Genomic DNA, 20,206 nt, shown 5'->3' with positions numbered 1-20,206 from the left:
GAGAGGGCACTTGTTGGGATGAGCACTGGGTGTTGTATGTAAGCCGATCTGACAATAAATTATATTCATTTTAAAAAGTACCTTGGGGCACCCAGGTGGCTCAGTCGGTTAAGTGTCTGACTTTGGTTCAGGTCATGGTCTCACGGTCCGTGAGTTAGAGCCCCACGTCAGGCTCTGTGCTGTCAGTTCAGAGCCTGGATCTTCCTTCTGACTCTCTGTCTCCCTCTCTCTCTGTCTCTACCCCACTCACACTCTGTCTCTGTGTCTCAAAAAATGAGTAAACATTAAAAAAAATTTGTTTAAGTACCTCATATCATTGATAAGCATGTTACTCTGTACTCATACAAATGACTCCTATGGTGCAGAAGAGTGCTAAGGAGTATTCATATAATCAATTTTTTCTTTAGGAAGAAAAAATTCTGATTCTTGTTTTCATGACACGTATTCCAGAAATTCTATTTTCATTTTTAATCAGAAAGAAAGAACAGATGGTCGGGTAACATGAGGAAAAAAAGTTACTAAATTTCTCCAGTTGATAGTTTTTCTTAGCTAAATAAACTAAATAAACAGTAAAAAAGGTGTTGGTCCAGTAAAAGAAAACAAAGCAGCTCACCAATATGAGAATAACGTGGGTAGCTTTGTTTTCAGGAGAGCTTTGTGAAGACTGGATGGTACTGCGAATGTGCTGAGCTTTTCTGTGGTGTCTGAAAAGGATATTCACCATGTAGATACTATTACATGTCATCAGGGAGAGGAAGAACAAATCTCGAATGAATACAGTACTTAGAAATATTGATGACGTCTGTCGATCATATGCACTGCTTTTACAAGAAGCAGTATAATACCCAATTCCACCTTCAGTGGTATTCCTGCTGGCCACAGTTTTTAAAATGATCACGGAATAGATGGCCATGTTGATCGTCCAGAAGCAAATTAAAGAAGGTTGAATGAATGTAGAGATTTTCTTCTTGAGCCAGGCCCATTTATGATCACTTGGAGTGATAGTCACTGCCTGAAAGGTACTCTGAAGGGCGGTTGTGCACAGAGAAATACTCCTGGTAACTCTCTGAATATAGAGCACTGTTTTACATCCAGTATCACTCATCTCCAGCTTAATTCCAAAGGATGACATTATATTTGGAACCCCTCTGAATATAAGTGTCAGGGCATTAGCCAAAGTTAAGTGGGCTAGAATCACATCTACAGGCTTCTTCTTATGAGGAAGAATTAAGAAAGTGTACATATATAATGTAAATAACAAAGAATTCCCCATGAAACCAATACAAGTTTGAAAGATAAAGAAGATCCCAAAAATTCTGTCACTGGAAATCATTGTCGTTCAGTCTCTCTTAGATCTTCAAACCAAGTCCAGCACATCCTATAGACAAATAATTTGATTATGAATGTAAATATTAAAAGTAACTTTGACTGAGGAGTATATTATCAAGTTTCAGGGAGTTTTCCTGCAGGATCGGCAAATGTTCAGCTACACCAAACCAAGGAATCAGTGAGATTCTTAAAGAACAGAATTGAATGTTTATGAAGGTAGAGAATATCATATATTCTGTGGAAATTAATAAAAATAAACTTTGTTTAAAATGGAGTCAAAAGGCCAAAAGGGAGAGCTCTGAGAGCTTTACCATTCTACATCATTTGCAGACCCAATAGGAAGAGAAGCACCTTACAACTTGATGCTACTGTACCTACTCCTTTACTATCCCAGCGGGAGGAAGGATGGTCTCCTCCTGCCCAGAAAACAGCATCCCAGCCAATGAGAGACTATTTGGCCTATTCTGAAGACTTTTTTTTTATTGTTTATGTTTATTGATTTATTTTTGAGAGCGAGAGAGAGAGAGATTGAGAGAGAGCAGGGGAGGGGCAGAGAGGGAGACAGAATGCCAAGCAGGCTCAGTGCTGCCAGCAGAGCCCAATGCAGGGCTCAAACCCACGAACCATGAGACCATGAATTCAGCCGAAACCAAGAATCCCTTGCTTAACCAATTGAGCCCCCCAGGCGCCCCTAAAGACTGTTTTTATATATTATGAGAAATTTTATTTCAAATAATTAATTCTTAATCTATATATTTTAATATTTCTGTCTTTTTTTTTAATTTTTTTTTCAACGTTTATTTATTTTTGGGACAGAGAGAGACAGAGCATGAACGGGGGAGGGGCAGAGAGAGAGGGAGACACAGAATCGGAAACAGGCTCCAGGCTCTGAGCCATCAGCCCAGAGCCTGACGCGGGGCTCGAACTCACGGACCGCGAGATCGTGACCTGGCTGAAGTCGGACGCTTAACCGACTGCGCCACCCAGGCGCCCCTAATATTTCTGTCTTTCTATGCACATTGAATACCAGTAGCATCTGTGCAATTATATTCTTCCCAAAAGTTTATTGTATTATATAGCTCATATTTACAAATTATAGTTTTTGTAGCATATATAAATACGTCACACAAATTCTGCTAAACAAAACCTATCTCACACTAGTTATATTTTGTCGTTATGTTTGTTATAAGATTGACTAACGTAAGAAACATTAAGGTGGATACGGTCAAATTCAAAATATCAAAACCAACAGCCAAGTTATATATTACCTCCATCATGTTCTCAATCTCTTACCTCCAGCAGGTGGACCCAGTGCTCTACTGAAACTGGAAAACTTAGAATTACCATAATCCTCACTCCATATTCAGTTCACTTACACTGAAATGTGTCTAATACTGCCTACCTATGTGTCTCAAGACTTCCTTATCCCTCCACTTGACTTTTTCCTGAAATCATCTGTCGAGACTGAAGACGCCACAGACAGATCAAGAAATAGAAAGAGGGTTATTACTCACGTAATGAGGCTCTGAGGAGAGCAGGACAAACCTCCAGAGATGATCCAAAACGACTAGGGAATGAATGAATGTAAAGGAAAACGGCCTGATTTCTTTTTTATTATTATTATGGGTGGGGATGTGGCTGGGGTGAGGGTTTACACATGAGAACAGGGGTCCCATGCTTTGAATCTCCTCCTGGTGCCAAAGGAAGGAAAACTTGGGATTTCTTATCACTTTGCCCAAAGTTGAGACACAGGGGGAAGAATGAGGAGAGAAGCCTAAAAGCTGAGAGCAAACAAAAAAAAAAAAAAAAAAAAAAAAAAAAGGGCCAGGCTGATTATTACAACTACCAACCATCAGAATAACTAAAATTTTAAAAATGACAACGCCAAATGTTGGCAAGGATGCCAACAAGTTTCATAAGAAACGTATCACTCAAATATAACTAGTTGTAATGTAAAATGAAACAGTCACTCTTGGAAAACAGTTTGGCAATTCTTCAAAAAGCCCTTAAAATACAATTACCACATAATTCAGGAGTAGCACTCCTGGGAATTTATCTGAGAGAAATGAAAAATTATTTTCACACAGAAATCTATATGCTGTTATAGATAACATTATGTCCACCAAATGATTAATGGATAAAGAAGATAAACACACACACACACACACACACACACACACACATATATACACATACACACACACACACACACACACACGCTGGAATATTACTCAGCCACACAACAAAAGAACAAAATCTTGCCATTTGCAATGACATAGACGGAGCTAGAGAGTATTAAGCTAAGTGAAATAGTCAGAGAAAAACAAATCCCATATGATTTCACTGATATGTGGAATTTAAGAAACAAAACAGACGAGCAAAGAGGAGAAAAAAGAGAACAAAGCAAACCAAGAAACAGATTCTTAAGTATGGAGAACATACTGATGGTTACTGGAGGGGAGGTGGGTAGGGGGATGGGTTAAGTAAATGGTGGGGATTAAGGAGTGCACTTATTGTTACAATCACCATTTGTTTTATGGAAGTGTTGAATCACTACATTGTACACCTGAAACTAATTTTACGCAGTATGTTAACTAACTGGAATTTATTTATTTATTTATTTATTTTGAGACAGAGCGCATGCTAGTGGGGGGAGGGGCAGAGAGAGAGGACAGAGAGAATCCCAAGGGGGCTCTGAGACATGAGGCTTGATCTCACGACCATGAGATCGTGACCTAAGCCAAAATCAAGAGTCAGTCGCTTAACCGACTGAGCCATGCAGGCACCCCATGGAATTTAAATAAAAATTTTAAAATGAAACTAGACAAAAAAAGGAAACTACAGGCGTCTATCTGAACACAGACACAAAAATCTCAAGCTAAACATTAGCAAATTAAATCCAGCAATATAAAAAGGGGGGAGGAGCCATCATGGTGAAGTTGGATTCACTCCTGGGATAAAAGATTGGTCTAAATTTGAAAATCAAACAATCACATATGAACAAAATAAGGAAAATTAAATGGCTATCTCTATAGATTAAGAAAAATATTTGGGGTGATCCAATGTCCATTCAAGATAAAAACCGTCAGGGGTTGTGGGAGGGGGGATGGGCTAAATGGGTAAGGGGCATTAAGGAATCTACTCCTGAAATCATTGTTTCACTATATGCTAACTAATTTGGATGTAGACTTAAAACAATAATTAATTAAGTAATTAAGTAATTAATTAAATATTGTCTGTGGTACCGAGAAAAAAAAAGATAAAAACTGTCAGTAAAGTAGGAACAAAAAGTAGGTCCCTTAAACTCAATAAAGGACAGCTAAGAAAGCATATAGCTAACATCATACTTAATGGTACTGGATGTTTCCTCCTACCATGATTTTTTAAATATCGATTTAAACTTTTCATTTTGAGATCATTGTGTATTGTAGTTGTAAGAAATAATAGTAACCTCTTGCAAAAATATAGTATAATGTCACAAGTGGGATGTTGACATTGATACAGCCAAGGTACGGAACATTTAGTCAAAACAAGGATGCCTCATGTTGCCATTTTATAGACATACCATCTCCCTTTTAGCCTCTTATCCCCCCTTAACCTCTAAAAGTCACTAGCCTGTTTTCCATTTCTATATTTTGTCATTGTGAGAATGTAATAAATACAATCAGATTACGTAACTTTTGGGGATTGGCTTTCTTCACTCAGCATAACTTCCTGGAAAAATAAAATTTGCTGTGTATGCCAATAGTTTGCAGAAAATTTGCAGAAAATTTTTTTATTTGCAGAAAATATTCCATTATATGGACATACCAAATGTTTAAGCTATTCATCTATTGAAACATGTCTCTGTTAGGGTGCCTGGGTGCCTCAGTCTGTTGAGCGTCCAACTCTTGGTTCTGCTCAGTTCATAATTTCACGGTTTTGTGGGTTCAAACCCCACAAGAGGCTCTGTGCTGACAGCACAGAGCCTGCTTGGGATTCCCTCTCTCCTTCCCTCTCTGCCCCTCCCTCACTTGCACTGTCTCTGTCTCTCTCAAAATAAATAAATAAACTTAAAAAAGAAAAAAAGGAAAGAAAGATGTCTGTGTTGTTTCCAGTTTGGAGCTATTATGAAGGACACTGCCATTGACATTAGCATATAGGGTTTTTTGTGGTTTTTGTTTTGCTTCTACACATAAGTTTATTTTTTTTAATTTTTATTTAAATTCCAGTTAGTTAACACACAGTGTTATATTCGTCTCATGTCTACAATATATTGATTCAACACTTCCATATAACACCCAGTGATCATCACAACAAGTGCATTCCTTAATCCCCATCACCTATTTCACCCATCCCCACCCACCCACCTCCCCTCTGGTAACCATCAATTTGCTAACAGAGTACATTGACCATAATAAGAACTGAATAATGATGTAAAGAATTGTTGAATCACTATATTGTACACCTGAAACTAATATAACACTAAATGTTAACTATACTGGAATTAATATTTAAAAATTTTTAAGAGACTCTGTCTCTAGGTTTGCCTCTCTCTCTCTCTTTTATCCCTTTGCTCATTTGTTTGGTGTCTTAAATTCTAGATATGAGTGAAATCACATGGTATTTGTGTTTCTCTGACTGACTTACTTCACTTAACATAATACTCTCTTAGCTCCATCATGTTGTTGCAAATGGCAATATTTCATTTTTATGGCTGAGTAATATTCTATTGTATATATATACCACATCTTTATCCACTCATCATTCAGTGGACACTTGGACTGTGAATTGTGAGGTAGTTCTATTTTTAACTTCTTGAGGCTGGGCCACTTTCTTACACCATACACAAAAATAAATTCAAAATGGATTAAAAACCTAAATGTGAGACATGAAACCATAAAAATCCTAGAGGAGAACACAGGCAATAACCTCTTTGACATCAACCATAGCAACTTCTTTCTAGATATGTCTCCTGAGGTAAGGTAAACAAAAGCAAAAATAAACTATTGGGACTTCATCAAAATAAAAAGCTTCTGCACAGTGAAGGACACAATCAATGGAGCTAAAAGACAACCTACAGAATGGAAGAAGATATCTGCCAATGACATATCTGATAAAGGGTTAGTATTCAAAATATACAAAGAGCTTATCAAACTCAATACCCCCAAAATGAATAATCCAGTTAAAAAAAATGGGCAGAAGACATGAACAGACATTTTTCCAAAGAAGACATACAGACAGCCAACAGACACATGAAAAGATGCTCAACATCATTTATCATCAGGTAAATACCAATCAAAACCACAATGAGATATCACCTCACATCTGTCAGAATGGCTAGAATCAACAACACAGGAAACAGGTGAGGATGTGGAGAAAGGGGAACCCTTGTGCACTGTTGGTGGGAATGCAAACTGGTGCAGTCACTCTAGAAAACAGTATGGAGGTTTTTCTTGTCTAGGATTGTACTAAGCAAAATAAGTCAGTGAGATAGAGATAAATACCATACGACTTGTGATGAGTACCAAGTGTTGTGTAGAAGTGTTGAATCACTAGATTGTACACCTGAAACTAATATTACATTGTATGCTAAATGCACTGGAATTAATAAAATGAAATGAAATGGGAAAAAAAGTGAGTTGGAAGGTGTTCCTGTTCCTTCCATTTGGTGGCAAATGGTGCATAACTGGTATTTTTTGATAAATATACAGGAGGTTTTAAACCATAACTTCAATTGTTAAAATAGATATAGGGCTATTCAGGCTATCTAGTTCTTCTTGAATGACTTTTGGTAGTTTAAAAGTAATTGGTCTATTTCATCTAAGTTATCAAATTTAGAGGCTTAGAATTGTTTGTAGCATTCCATTGTTAATATGTAAATACCTTTGGGATCATTAGTTATGTTCTCTCTTTCATTCCTGTTGTTTCTAATTTGTGTCTTCTCTTTTTTTCTTGGTCAAACTATCCAGAAGCTCATCAATTGTATTGATCTTAGATTTTCTCTATTATTTTCCCATTTTCAAATTCATTGATTTCTGCTCTAATCTTTAGTATTTCCTACCTTATACTTGCTTTATGTTTAATTTCCTCTCCTTTCTCTAGTTGTGTATGATGGAGGCTTAGGTATGAACTCCTTGGCAGCCCAGGTGACTTTTCCAAACAATATGCTGAGACTTAACCAAACTTGGCATCTTTATACTAATATTAATGGTCATATTTTGGTCTCTTAAGTGTATTTACATCTTTATGGGACCATTGTCCTGCTGCCAACAATATTGCTAAATGTCTTTGATCATCACATCTACCACTCTGAGCACACAGTCATTGGGAGCAAAGGTTGGACCTTTCTCAAGGACTTTGAAGTGTTGCAATTATGTTTGTTCTATGAGAAAAAAATCTAACCTTTCTCTTGAACAGGAGAAGGGACGTTTGTGAATTCCCATTCGGCACAAATGACATCTGCAAACATTTTTCTAAGGGACTTGACCAAACTACAGCCTGGCATCCACCTGCACCAGGCTGTGTCCCTAATGGACCCCAGCCCTCATGCTGAGTCTTCGCTCAAGAAAACGTCATGCAGCCAAACCACAAAATGTACACTGTCCACCCACCTTGCCAGAACATCTTCACCTATTCTTTGTGCAATTTTCCATTCCATAAAGTCCCCAGTCCCTTTCTTTTCCCCTCTGCTTCACTTCCCCAGAGTCCTTGTTTCTTCACTATCTGCTCTCCTTTAAAAACCTCAGTTCCCTTTGTTTTATTTGAAATTGAGCTTACTTTACACCGCAGTATCTCTCTCTTATTATAGTAGTCAGAATAAAATCCATTTTAACAAGTGTTCAGTTCTGTTTTTCTTAACATTTATTTATTTTTGAGATACAGAAAGAGACAGAGCATGAGCAGGGGAGGGGCAGAGAGAGAGAAGGAGACACAGAATCTGAAGCAGGCTCCAGGCTCTGAGCAAGCTGTCAGCACAGAGCCTGGTGTGGGGCTCGAACCCACAAACTGTGAGATCATGACCTGAGCTGAAGTAGGATGCTCAACTGACTGAGCCACCCAGGCGCCCCTCAGTTCTGTTTTTCTTTGACATAACTTACTGATTTTTAAAATCTTTCTTCCTTTGGGGTACCTGGGTGGCTCAATAGGTTAAGCATCTGACTCTTGCTTTTGGCTCAGGTCATGACACACTTCAGGAGATCGAGCCCTGCGTCGGGCTCTGCGATGACAGCGTGGAGCCTGCTTGGGATTCTCTCTCTCCCTCGCTCTGCCCCCCGCCACTCACGCACCACTCCCCCAAAATAAACTTTAAAAAATAAAATAAAATAATATCTTTCTTCTTTTCCAATATAGGAAATTAATGCTCTAAATTTCCAAGTAAGTATATCCCATAAATCTTGCTAAAGCCTAAATCTTGGTATGTTGTGTTTTCATATTTTCAAAATATTAAAAAATTTTCTTTGAGACATCCTCTATGACCCATGGGTTGTATAGAAATTGGTTGTTTAATTACAAACATGTTTTCCCTAAAGCTATCTTTCTGTTAATGCTTCCTAATTAAATTATATTATAGTCCAAGAACATGATTCAGATGATTTCTATATAGCATACTTGGGTGGATGTTCCGTGTGGAATTTTTTTTTTACTTATTGTCTCAGGGTTTAAATATACATTTTAAAACAATCTGAATGCATCTTCAAATATTATACCTCTTCACTTGTAGTGTAAGAAAATTATAGCAGTATATTCTCACTCCTCCCTCCAATTCCATGTCCAATATTTATCATATATTTTACTTTTACTTATGCTATAACGACACACATTGTTGCTATTATTACTTTATATGACTTACTATTTTGGAGCACTTAGAAATAAAACGCTACATTTTATTTTCATTTGTTCCATTTCCTATGCTTTACTTTATATAGATCCAAGTTTCTGCTGGCACTGAATCCTCTGGGGATTTGGGGGGTGTGGTGGTGCTGGAAAGTCTTTGCTTCTCATTAAAGGTATAAAAATAAAGATATTCTTGCTAATTAGAGAATCTGGATTGACATTTCTCCCCAGAGCTTTAAAGATGTCACTTCATTGTTTTCTTCCTTTTATGGTTCATGATCAGAAATCTGCTAGATTTCTTATCCTTGTTCCTTTTTGTGAAATGTGCTGTTTGTTATTTGACTGACTTTAGGATTTCTGACTTTCTCTAGATTTCATGTTAGTTATATCCCCTGCAACCTCAGTTTTCAAATGGATTCAATAAAGTCTTTAATTCTGGGGTGCCTGGTGGCTCACTCAGTTAAGCGTCCAGCTTCAACTCAGGTCATGATCTCACAGTTCAAGAGTTTGAGCCCCAAATCAGGTTGTCTGACTGGCTGCTCTCAGCACAGAGCCTGCTTCAGATCCTCTGTCCCCCTCTCCCTCAGCCCCTCCCCTGCCCATGTTTTCTCTTTTTCTCAAAAATAAATAAAACACTTTTTTAAAAGTCATTAATTCTAAGTTAGTCCTGCTTTTCTCTTGTCATGGTAGGAGTGAAATTCTTTCCAGCTTCCTACATCTCTGAGCTGAAACTAACAGCTCCTTAGTGTCTCTTAAATAGGCTAGTCCATAATTAATTACCTTAGATAATTTTAGTCTCTATTTACAATATCTGTTGCTGCATGACAACAGAAAATGTTGGCTACTTTCCAGCATATCTTGCAGGATAAGGAAGACTTCATAAAGTGTCACAAGAATGCCTGCATGTCACTATTATCAGTGCTACTTTCACCTCTGTCTTCAGCTCAGATACCTTAGGGTCCCATCCAGGCCACACCTGGTATCACACCAAGCTGTCCCTATTATTGACATAGCCTGTCTGGAGCTGAGGTTTTCCATTCCTATCTCCACCTCATGGTGGGGTGTGCAGGATGGATCAGAACTTGAGCAAGGTCAGAGCCACAAAGTGGTTTTACCCTCTATGTCTCAGTAACAAACATAGGGCCCAGGGTCTGCATGAATGTCCCTGTCTACAGACCACCAGCTAGCCCTTAGTCTCTTTTTACACCATCTTTGAGGAGGGGTAGGATGGTTTCCAACACTGTTCCAAGTGGATGAAGCCTGATACCCTGTAGATCTATACACATGGTATATGTGAGCTCTCATACTTCCTTCAGTCTCTTAGCAGGCATTGATCTCTGGTTTGGTGTGTACTCATCAGTGACCAGCCAGCCCAGCTGCAGCAAGCTTTCTGGTGAGGTACATTAAGGTTAATATTAAACAATGTAATTTGTCAAAATAGGAGACTAAACTAGAAAACTTACAGAATTCTTACAACTAGTGAAAAATTTAATAGAATTCAACACCCACTCATGCTAAAAACTTCCAGCAAACCAGGAAATATTAGCTCCTAAAGGTATCTCAGAAAAAAACTCTAGTTGATATCATACTTAATGAGAAATATTGAACACTATCCTCCTAAGACTGGGAACAAGCAGTGTACTACGCAGTATGTAAGGCAAGATTAAAAATCATAAAATGTGAGATTAAAACTAACTTTATTCATTGATGACATGAGAAATCATACAAAGTATCTTCACTAACCACAATGGAATGAAACTAGAAATCACAGAGTGAAAGTAGGAAAACTGGAAAATTCAAGATTATGAAGAAAATAAACAAAATATTCTAAAATAACCAATGGGTCAAAGATGGGATTCTAAACAGTCTCAGAGTTAGAACTGATCGATGAATTCATCAAGGCAGCAGGATACAAACTCAACACACAAAAATTAGTTGCATTACTATACAATGAACAATCTAAAAGGAAATTAGGAAAACAATTCCATTTACAATAGCATCAACAAGAGTAAGATACCTAGGGATTAACTTAACCAAGGAGGTGAAAGACTTGTACAGTGGGAAAATACAGAACACTGCTGAAAGAAGTTAAAGAGGACACTAATAAATGGATGACACATACTATGTTCATGACTGGAAGACAATACTGTTCAGTTGCCAATGATACCCAAAACAATCGACAGATTCAATGCACCCCCTATCGAAATACCAATGACATTTTCTGCAGAGATAGAAAAGCCCAACCAAAATTCACATGAGATCTGAAAGTACCCCAAGTAGCCAAAATAATTTCAAAAAAGAATATAGCTGAAGATCTTACACTTGCTGATTTCAAATTTTACTACAAAGCAACAGCAATCAAAACAATGTGGTACTGGTATAAAGACAGATATATAAACCAATGGAATAGAATAGAAAGCCCAGGGGCACCTGGGTGGCTCAGTCAGTTGAGCTTCCGACTTCGGTTCAGGTCATGATCTCACAGCTCGTGAGTTCAAGCCCCGTGTGGGGCTCTGTGCTGACAGCTCAGAGCCTGGAGCCTGCTTCAGATTCTGTGTCTCCCTCTCTCTCTGCCCCTAACCCACTTGCATTCTGTCTCTGTCTCTCTAAAAAATAAGTAAACATTTTTTAAAAACTAAATAATAGAAAGCCCAGAAAGAATGGGCAAACATGGTCAAATGGTTTTGACAAAGGCGACAAGACTATTCAATAGGTAAAGAGCCTTTGCAACACATGGTGTTGGGAAAACGGGATATCCACATGCAAAAGCATGAAATGGGACACTTACCTAACACCACATACAAAATTTTACTCAGAATAGATGAAACGCCTAAATGGAAGAAATAAAAATATAAAACTCTAAAAGGGAAACAGGGCAAAACTTCACAGCATTGGATTTGGCAATGATTTCTTAAATACAACAACAAAGGTACAGGCAACAAAAGAAAAAATAGACAAATGGGACTTGATGAAAATTAAAAACTGCTGTACATCAAAAAACACAATAGTAGCACCTGGGTGGCTCAGTCAGTTAGGCATCTGACTCTTGATTTTGGATCTGGTCATAATCTCATGGTTTGTCAGATCAAGCCCTGCATCAGGGTCTATGCTGATAGCTTAGAGCCTGCTTGGCATTCTGTCTCTCCCTCTCTCTGCCCCTCACCTGCTCATGCATGCTCACTTTCTCTGTCTCTCAAAATAAATAAATAAACTTAAAAAAAACAGATACTATCAACAGAGTCAAAGGCAACCCACAAAATGGAAGAAAATATTAGCCAACAATGTATCTGATAAGAGATTAACATCCATAATATAAAGAGAACTCCTACAACTCAAAAACCAAAAAATAAAAAACTGGACTGAAAATGGGCAAAGAACTTGAATAGACATTTGTCCAAAGAAGATATACAATAACTACTGTGCACATGAAAAAAAAAAAAAAGTTCAACATCATTAACCATTAGGGAAATGGAACTCAAAACTACAAGATACCACTTCGCACCCGTAAGGATAACAACTATCAAAAAATAAAAAAAAAAAATAAAAAAATAACGTGTTAGCAAGGATGTTGAGAAATTGGAACCCTTGTGCACTGTTGGTGGGAATGTAAAATGAATTGTATATCCACTGCAAAAAACAGGATGGCAGTTTCTAAAAAAAAAATAAATATAGAAATAACATACAATCCAGCAACTTCACTTCTGGGTATGTATATTTAACCAAAAGAATTGATAGCAGTATGTGTACACTTATGTTATAGCGGCATAATTCATAATAGCTAAAATGTGGAAGCAATCCACATGTCCATCAATGGATGAATGGATAAGCAAAATGTGGCATATCCATATGATGGGATATTATTCGGTCTTAAAAAGGAAGGAAATTCTTGCATATACTACAATATGGATGAATTATGAAGACATGATGCTAAATAAAATCAACCAGTCACAAAAAGACAAATACTTTATGCTTCCACTTAAATCAGGTACTTATATTAGTCAAAATTATATAGAGACAGAAAGTAGAATAGCTGTTTCCAGTCCAGGGCCTGGGAGGATACAGAAATAGAATGTTACTGTTTAATGGGTAGAAAGTTTTAGTTTTATAAGGTAGAAAGGGTTGGAGATGGATAGTCCTGATGATAACACATTATGAATGTACTTAATACCATTAAACTCTATGTTTAAAAATTATTAAGATGGTAAATTTTGTGTTATGCATATTTTACCAAAAATTTAAACACAGAAAAAGATAAAATAGAGAAAAAACGCAAATGAGAACACAACATGCCAATATTTGCACGACAGTGAAGCAGCGTTCAAAGAGAAATTTATCACTATAAATGTCTATATTTAAAAGGGAGATAGAACTCAGTTCAGTAATATCACTTTTCATGTTAAGGAAATAGAAAAAGAAGAGCAAACTTAACCTGAGGTAGCAGAAGGAAGGAGATAACAAAGATTAGATCAGAAAATCAAAATAGAGAATAGAAAAACAAGAAACTCCATAAAACAAAAAATTTGTTCCTTGCAAAGATTAACAAAATTGACAAACCTTAGCTAGATTGATTAAGAAAAAAGAAAGAAGATTCAAACTACCAAAATCAGAAAAGCAAGTGGGAACATTACTACCAATCTTACAAAAACAAAAAAGATTATACAAGAATATTATGAACAGTTTTACACCAACAAACTAGATAACCTAGATGAAATTGACAGATTCCTAAAACATACAATTTACTGAAATCTACTCAAGAAGACATAGAAAATAAATCCTAAACAAGTAAAGAGGTTAAATTAGTAATCAAGAACCCCCCACCCCCACGCTTCTAGTGGGAGATTGACTGGATGGGTGATGGGTATTAAGGAGGGTACTTGTGATGAGCATTGGGTGTTGTATGTAAGTGATGAGCCTTCCCTTCTAAAGAGCTCAGGACCAGAGCTCTTTGCTAGTGAGTTTCCAACAAAAAATTTTAAAAAAAATTATCCTAATGCCTCTCAAATTCTTCCAAAGAGCAGAATAGGAGGGAACATTTCCTAGCTCTTTCTATGAAGTCAGCATCCTTCTGATATCATAGCCAAATAAAGGCATCACAAGAAAAAAAAAGGAACAAAGTCCTTTATGAACATAGATGCATAATTCCCCAACAAAATACTAGCACACTGAATCCAGTACCAACCACATTAAAAGGATGACATATTATGATCAAGTGGAATTTATCCCAGGAATGCAATGGTGGTTCAACAATATGAAAAACAACTAATGTAAAACACCATATTAATGGAATGAGTGGAAAATCCACATGATTATTTCAATGCTGCTTTAAAAAGCATTTGTAAAAATATCAGAATCTTTTCATGATAAAAAATACTCAATAATATAGGAATAGAGGGTTTAAAGTAGCACCATACTAAATGGTGAAAGGCTGAAAGATCCCTCCTAAGAGCAAGAACAAGACAGGGTGACTGCTTTCACCGCTTCCCTTCAATATTATCCTAGAGTTTTCAGGCATAGCAATTAGTCAATAAAAAGAAATAAAAGTCCTCAAAATTGGAAAGGAAAAAGCAAAACTATCTCTATTCATAAATGGCATGATTTTATGTGTAAAAAATCCTTTAAAAATTTACCGATAAAACTGTTAAAACATACATGACTTTGGCAAAGTTTTGGGATACAAAATGCAGCTGTATTTCTATACACTAGCAATGAAAAATCCAAAAATAATTTTAGGCCAATTGAATTTACAATAACATTAGAAAAAAACATGATACTTAGGAATAAATTTAACCAAGGAGGTAAAACATTCATACACTAAAACTAAAAAACATAGTAGTAAGAAATTAAAGAAAACACAAATGAATGGAAACATATCCTATGCTCATGGATTGGAAGACGTAATATTGTTACAATGGCAATACTCCCTGAAGCGATCTACAGGTTCAGTTTAGTCCCTCACAAAACCCCAATGGCCATTCTTGCAGAAATGGAAAAGCTGGCCTAAAATTTCTATGGAATTTCAAAGAACCTCCAATTGCCAAAGTAATCTTAAAAAGAACAAAGTTGGAAGACTCATACTCCCTGATTTCAAAACTTTCTGCATAGCTAAATCAAAACACTGTGGTACTGGGATAAAAGCAGATAGAGATGAATGGAACAGAATACAGAGTCCAGAAATAAGCCCATATATCTGTGGTCAAATGATTTTTGACAAGGGTTCTGAAACAATTCAATGGGGAAAAACCAGTGTCCAGCGTTGGACAGCTGAATATCTGCATGCAAACAAGTGATGTAGAACCCTTATCTTACATCATATACAAAAATTAACCCAAAAGAGATCAAAGAATTAAATTTAAGAGGTATAAAACTCTTAGAAGAAACATAAGGCTAATCTTCATGTCCTTGAGTTTGGCAATGATACATTTTTTAAATGTTTTTATTTATTTTTTGAGAGAGAAAGAGCATGAGCAGGGGAGAGGCAGAGAGAGAGGGAGACACAGAATCTGAAGCAGGCTCCAGGCTCTGAGCTGTCAGCGCAGAGCCCAGCAGGGCTTGAACCCACAGACCGCGAGATCATGACCTGAGCTGAAGATGCTTAACTGACTCAGCCGCCCAGGCGCCCCTAGTTTGGCAATATCTTAAATATGACACCAAAAGCATAAAGCAACAAAAGAAAAAAATAAGTAAGTTCGAACTCACAAAATCAAAAGTTGGAGTACATCGGGACACCTAGGTGGCTCAGTTAGTTAAGCATCTGACTTCAGCTCAGGTCATGATCTCACAGTTTGTGAGTTTAAGCCCCTGTCAGGCTCTGTGCTGACAGCTCAGAGCCTGGAGTCTGCTTTGGATTCTGTGTCTCCCTCTCTCTACCCTCCCCTGCTCGTACTCTGTCTCTGTCTCTGCCTCTGTCTCTCTCTCAAAAAAATAAATAAATAAACATTTAAAAAAATTTTTTTTAATTTTTGGTACATCAAAGGACACTATCAAGCAAGTGAAGAGACTTCACAAAGATTGGGAGAAAGTATTACCAGACACAAAAAGCCCATATCGTATGATTCTATTTATATGAAATATAAATTTGCATAAATATAAATATCCGGAATAGGTAAACCCACAGTGATGATGAGCAGATAGGTGGTTGCCAGAGGCTGGGGAGGGAATGAGGAATAACTGCCTAAATAGCATGAGGTCTTCGTTTGGAATAATGAAAATGTTCTGAAACTAGGTGGTGGTAATGGTCACCTAACACTGTGAATGTACATAATGCCACTGAACTGTAGCCTTTAAAATGGTCAGAAAGATAAATTGTATGTTATAGGTATTTTATCACAGTAAAAAACATGAAGAAAAAATAATAGAATTTAGCTCAAAGTTGAAACAGATTATCATGCTTAAGAGTGCTTCAACACTTCTAATGGAAATCACAGAGAACAGATTTATATATTTAATTAAAGTGATAAAAAAATAATTCCCTCCTAAAAACTAAACACCAATTAAAATGTTATGAGTAAAGATATATTGAAGATATTTTCATACACACATGCACATACATGCAAACACACACTCATGCACACACACACACACACACACACACACACACACACCCCAAAACTACCCCAGTCACTACAAAAGGAAATTCTAAAGAATGTTTTTCAGGCAGAAGAAAGGTTATCCCTGAAGGACCTTGTCCTCAGTCGGGTTCTTTTTTAAATTTTTTTTTTCAACGTTTATTTATTTTTGGGGGGGGCAGAGAGAGACAGAGCATGAACGGGGGAGGGGCAGAGAGAGAGGGAGACACAGAATCGGAAACAGGCTCCAGGCTCTGAGCCATCAGCCCAGAGCCTGACGCAGGGCTTGAACTCACGGACCGCGAGATCGTGACCTGGCTGAAGTCGGACGCTTAACCGACTGCGCCACCCAGGCGCCCCTCAGTTGGGTTCTTAAGAAGCAGCCCCTACAGCGCACCTGCCAAAACCTTTCTGCCAGTAAACTCTAGAACCAGAAAATATCATGGTGAACTCTATCAAATGGTCAAGGTACAAGTAATCCCACACTTACATTTTGGCAAATAGTTAAAAATTGCAAGCATTCCACAATTCATTTCTTACACTAGCATAACTTTAAAATAAAACCAAGAAATGAAAATATATAACAAAAGACATATCAATATTATTCATGAAGATGTAATCCTGAACAAAATCAATTAGTTAATCCAACAATATACAAAAATAATAGTTTCCATGAATGAGTTAGGTTTGCCTCAAGAAAACAGATTTACCTTAATATTAAAAAGAAAGTAGTCAATAAAATTAACTATATGCACAAGTTAAAGTGATCATCTCAATACTTGTATCAAAATTCCTTGATAAAATTCAGAATACATTCAAAATTAAAACAAATGATAGAAAATTATGAATAAAGTGCTACATACTTAACCTAGGAAAGTAATTATAACCTGGGCCCATAATCATCCTGCAAAATAATTAAATACTGTGAACTCTGTGTAAATGGGAAAATACTCAGAATTACTCTTTTCATCATTTTTATACCAGAGGAGCTGATCTAAAAACTAAGGCAAGAAAATGACTAGTACATGTTTTGGAAAGGAAAAAAAAACCCAAAATTTTCTTGTTAGATATTATTTTCTGTGTATAAATTACAAAGAATCTAGAGCTTAAAATTTTTAAATAAGAGAGTATTACAAGGTAAATGGATAGAATTAGAACTATACAATAATAATTTTCATGTATATATCAGAAACAAATTCTATTTCTTTTTTTTAAGTTTTTATTTATTTATTTTGCGAGAGAGAGAGAAAGCACGAGCAGGGGAGGGGCAGAGAAAGAGGAGAGAGAGAATCCCAATAAGGCTCTGCTCTGTCAGCACAGAGCTCAGTGCAGGGTTCGATCTCACCAACCATGAGATCATGACCTGAGAAGAAATCTAGAGTCGGACACTTAACCAACTGAGTCACCCAGGCACCCCAACAAACTTTATTTCTATAAAATAAATTTTAAAGTTGAGATATCTAAACAGTATAAAAATATCAGGGCACCAGCATGGCTCTGTCATTTAAGTGACCAACTCTTGATTTTGGCTCAGGTCATGATCTCATGTTTGTGAGGTCAAGTCACATATCAAGCCCCGCATGGGGCTCTGTGCTGAGCATGGAGCCTGCTTGGGATTCTCTTTCTGCTCCCCTCTCTGTCCTTCCCCTGCTTTCATGCTCTCTCTCTCTTTCAAAATAAATAAACTTTACAAAAATAAACAGTAGAAAAATATCAAGTAGCTAAATAAAAACATGTGAAAGCAGTAAGAGAAAATCATCTAAATTTTCATGTTCAAAGACTCAGAGATGTAATATGTTAATGCTGTCAACATTTCCAGAATGATATATAAATACTATAGAATCCAAATCTAATTCTTAAAATGATTTGCCCACCTGTAAAATGTCTATGACATGCACAATGTCAAGAATAGTCAAAGCAATTTTAAATGAAGAAAAATGTGTAAATAATTGTTCCAGGAAGTATCAAGGAAAATCATTATAAAGCCACATCATTAAGATATAATGGTTTTGGTGCCAGGAGCCACCTATGAAACAATTAGAGTTCTCAGCAGTCAACCAACATGTTTTTCTAGTCCTGATACATGATGAAGAAAAAAAGAGAAGTAGGCAATGAAGAGTATTTTACAAAAATGGTGTTAGGTCTTTTCTAAGTATGACCTTAGATATTTCTGATATAATGTCATACAAAATATCGGTTTCATAGGCATTGAATACCTAACTGTAAAAGCAAATCTATTGAATATTTTAGAATTCATATAGAGAATATCTTTAAGAGGTTAGAGTAGATACATTTTTCTTTAATTTTTATAAATCACAAATGTAAATAAAGATATTAAAATACTGGACTACATTAAAATTAGGAATATAAAATGAATGTACTAACCAGCCCTAGGGAGGAGGAGATATTGCCACAAACATAACTATAAATTCAAGTATGCAGAATGCATTTGGGTATGCACAGTGTATTCAAGCTAGAAGGGAAGATACTTGAGTATAAAAGAAACAAAGGAAAGGGGAAAGAAATACAAAAGGACAACAAATATACCTCTGGAAATAGGATATAGTAGTGAAGATCTTGGAAACAGCAGAAATACTGTAATTATTACCAGAAAGGGAAAGAGTGATGGGAGTTTCAGAAGTAAATACATGGAAGAAAGAGAAAAATTACTTAAAATACTAATTTGTAGGGGGAAATTATTAGGTGGATAGTTAAAAGAAATAAAAGACTATAAAGTATTAAAAACAATGCCTTAAAAGCAACACGTAAAAGCTGAAGAGGAAGTACAACCAATAAAAGAATGCAAGGAATGGAAATAGAATGGGTAGTCGGTTAGACAAGCGCTTAAAGTGTGAAGGACCGGGAAGGAATGATAAGGAGGAAAGGCAAAGAATAGGTTCTGTAATCAATACGTGGTGTATTTCAATCTATCATCAAGTATATGTGAGTAAGACAAAAAACTAATAAAGTCATCTTAATTAAATACAAAGAGATTTTTTAATGCAATTAAAGAAGGAATATGGATATGAGCAGGAAAGCCAAAGGAGAAATTGAGGAAAAGAATTTAGTAAATGGGAGATTAATAGAACAGAAAAAGATCAACATAACACATTTTTAAAGTTGGCATAGTAAAACCAAAATATAATTGTACCATAAAAAATTAATGCAAAGAAGAAATCTGAAATATAGGGGCAATTTTAGGAGATAGAAGATTAAGTTTAGATTTGGAAAGAAGAGAATATTTGAGGAGCAGAATTCTGGAAATGACTTAATATCTCATTTGCAGCACTGAGACCCAGTCGCAGCAGCATCCTTACCAAAGCCAGTCTCTGTGGCCCCAGAGCAGGAGGATAACTCTCATAGGCTGTGCTGAAAGGCAATGGCAGGATGTCAAGGTTATGTGTGACTTCATCTCCCCCTGGGCATGAACTACTTTGTTATCCAAAATGGAAATGGCCTTGTGTACAATGACTCACCTGCCAAGTACACAAGAGACT

General features: G+C 36.5%; 1 protein-coding gene across 1 annotated transcript; it reads right to left on the bottom strand.

Annotated features, from left to right (window-relative positions):
• Nucleotides 1–403: 403 nt before the first annotated feature.
• On the bottom strand, nucleotides 404–1,333 carry LOC115515030 (vomeronasal type-1 receptor 3-like). Its single transcript, XM_030317136.1, has one exon. The coding sequence runs from the start codon at nucleotides 1,331–1,333 to the stop codon at nucleotides 404–406; it is 930 nt and encodes a 309-aa protein (XP_030172996.1).
• Nucleotides 1,334–20,206: the final 18,873 nt, after the last annotated feature.

The sequence above is a fragment of the Lynx canadensis genome, chromosome B2, assembly GCF_007474595.2.
Source record: "Lynx canadensis isolate LIC74 chromosome B2, mLynCan4.pri.v2, whole genome shotgun sequence".
Lineage (NCBI taxonomy): Eukaryota > Metazoa > Chordata > Mammalia > Carnivora > Felidae > Lynx > Lynx canadensis.
The sequence above is the reverse complement of the archived record's forward strand: the minus strand, read 5'-3'. Positions and strand labels throughout refer to the sequence as shown.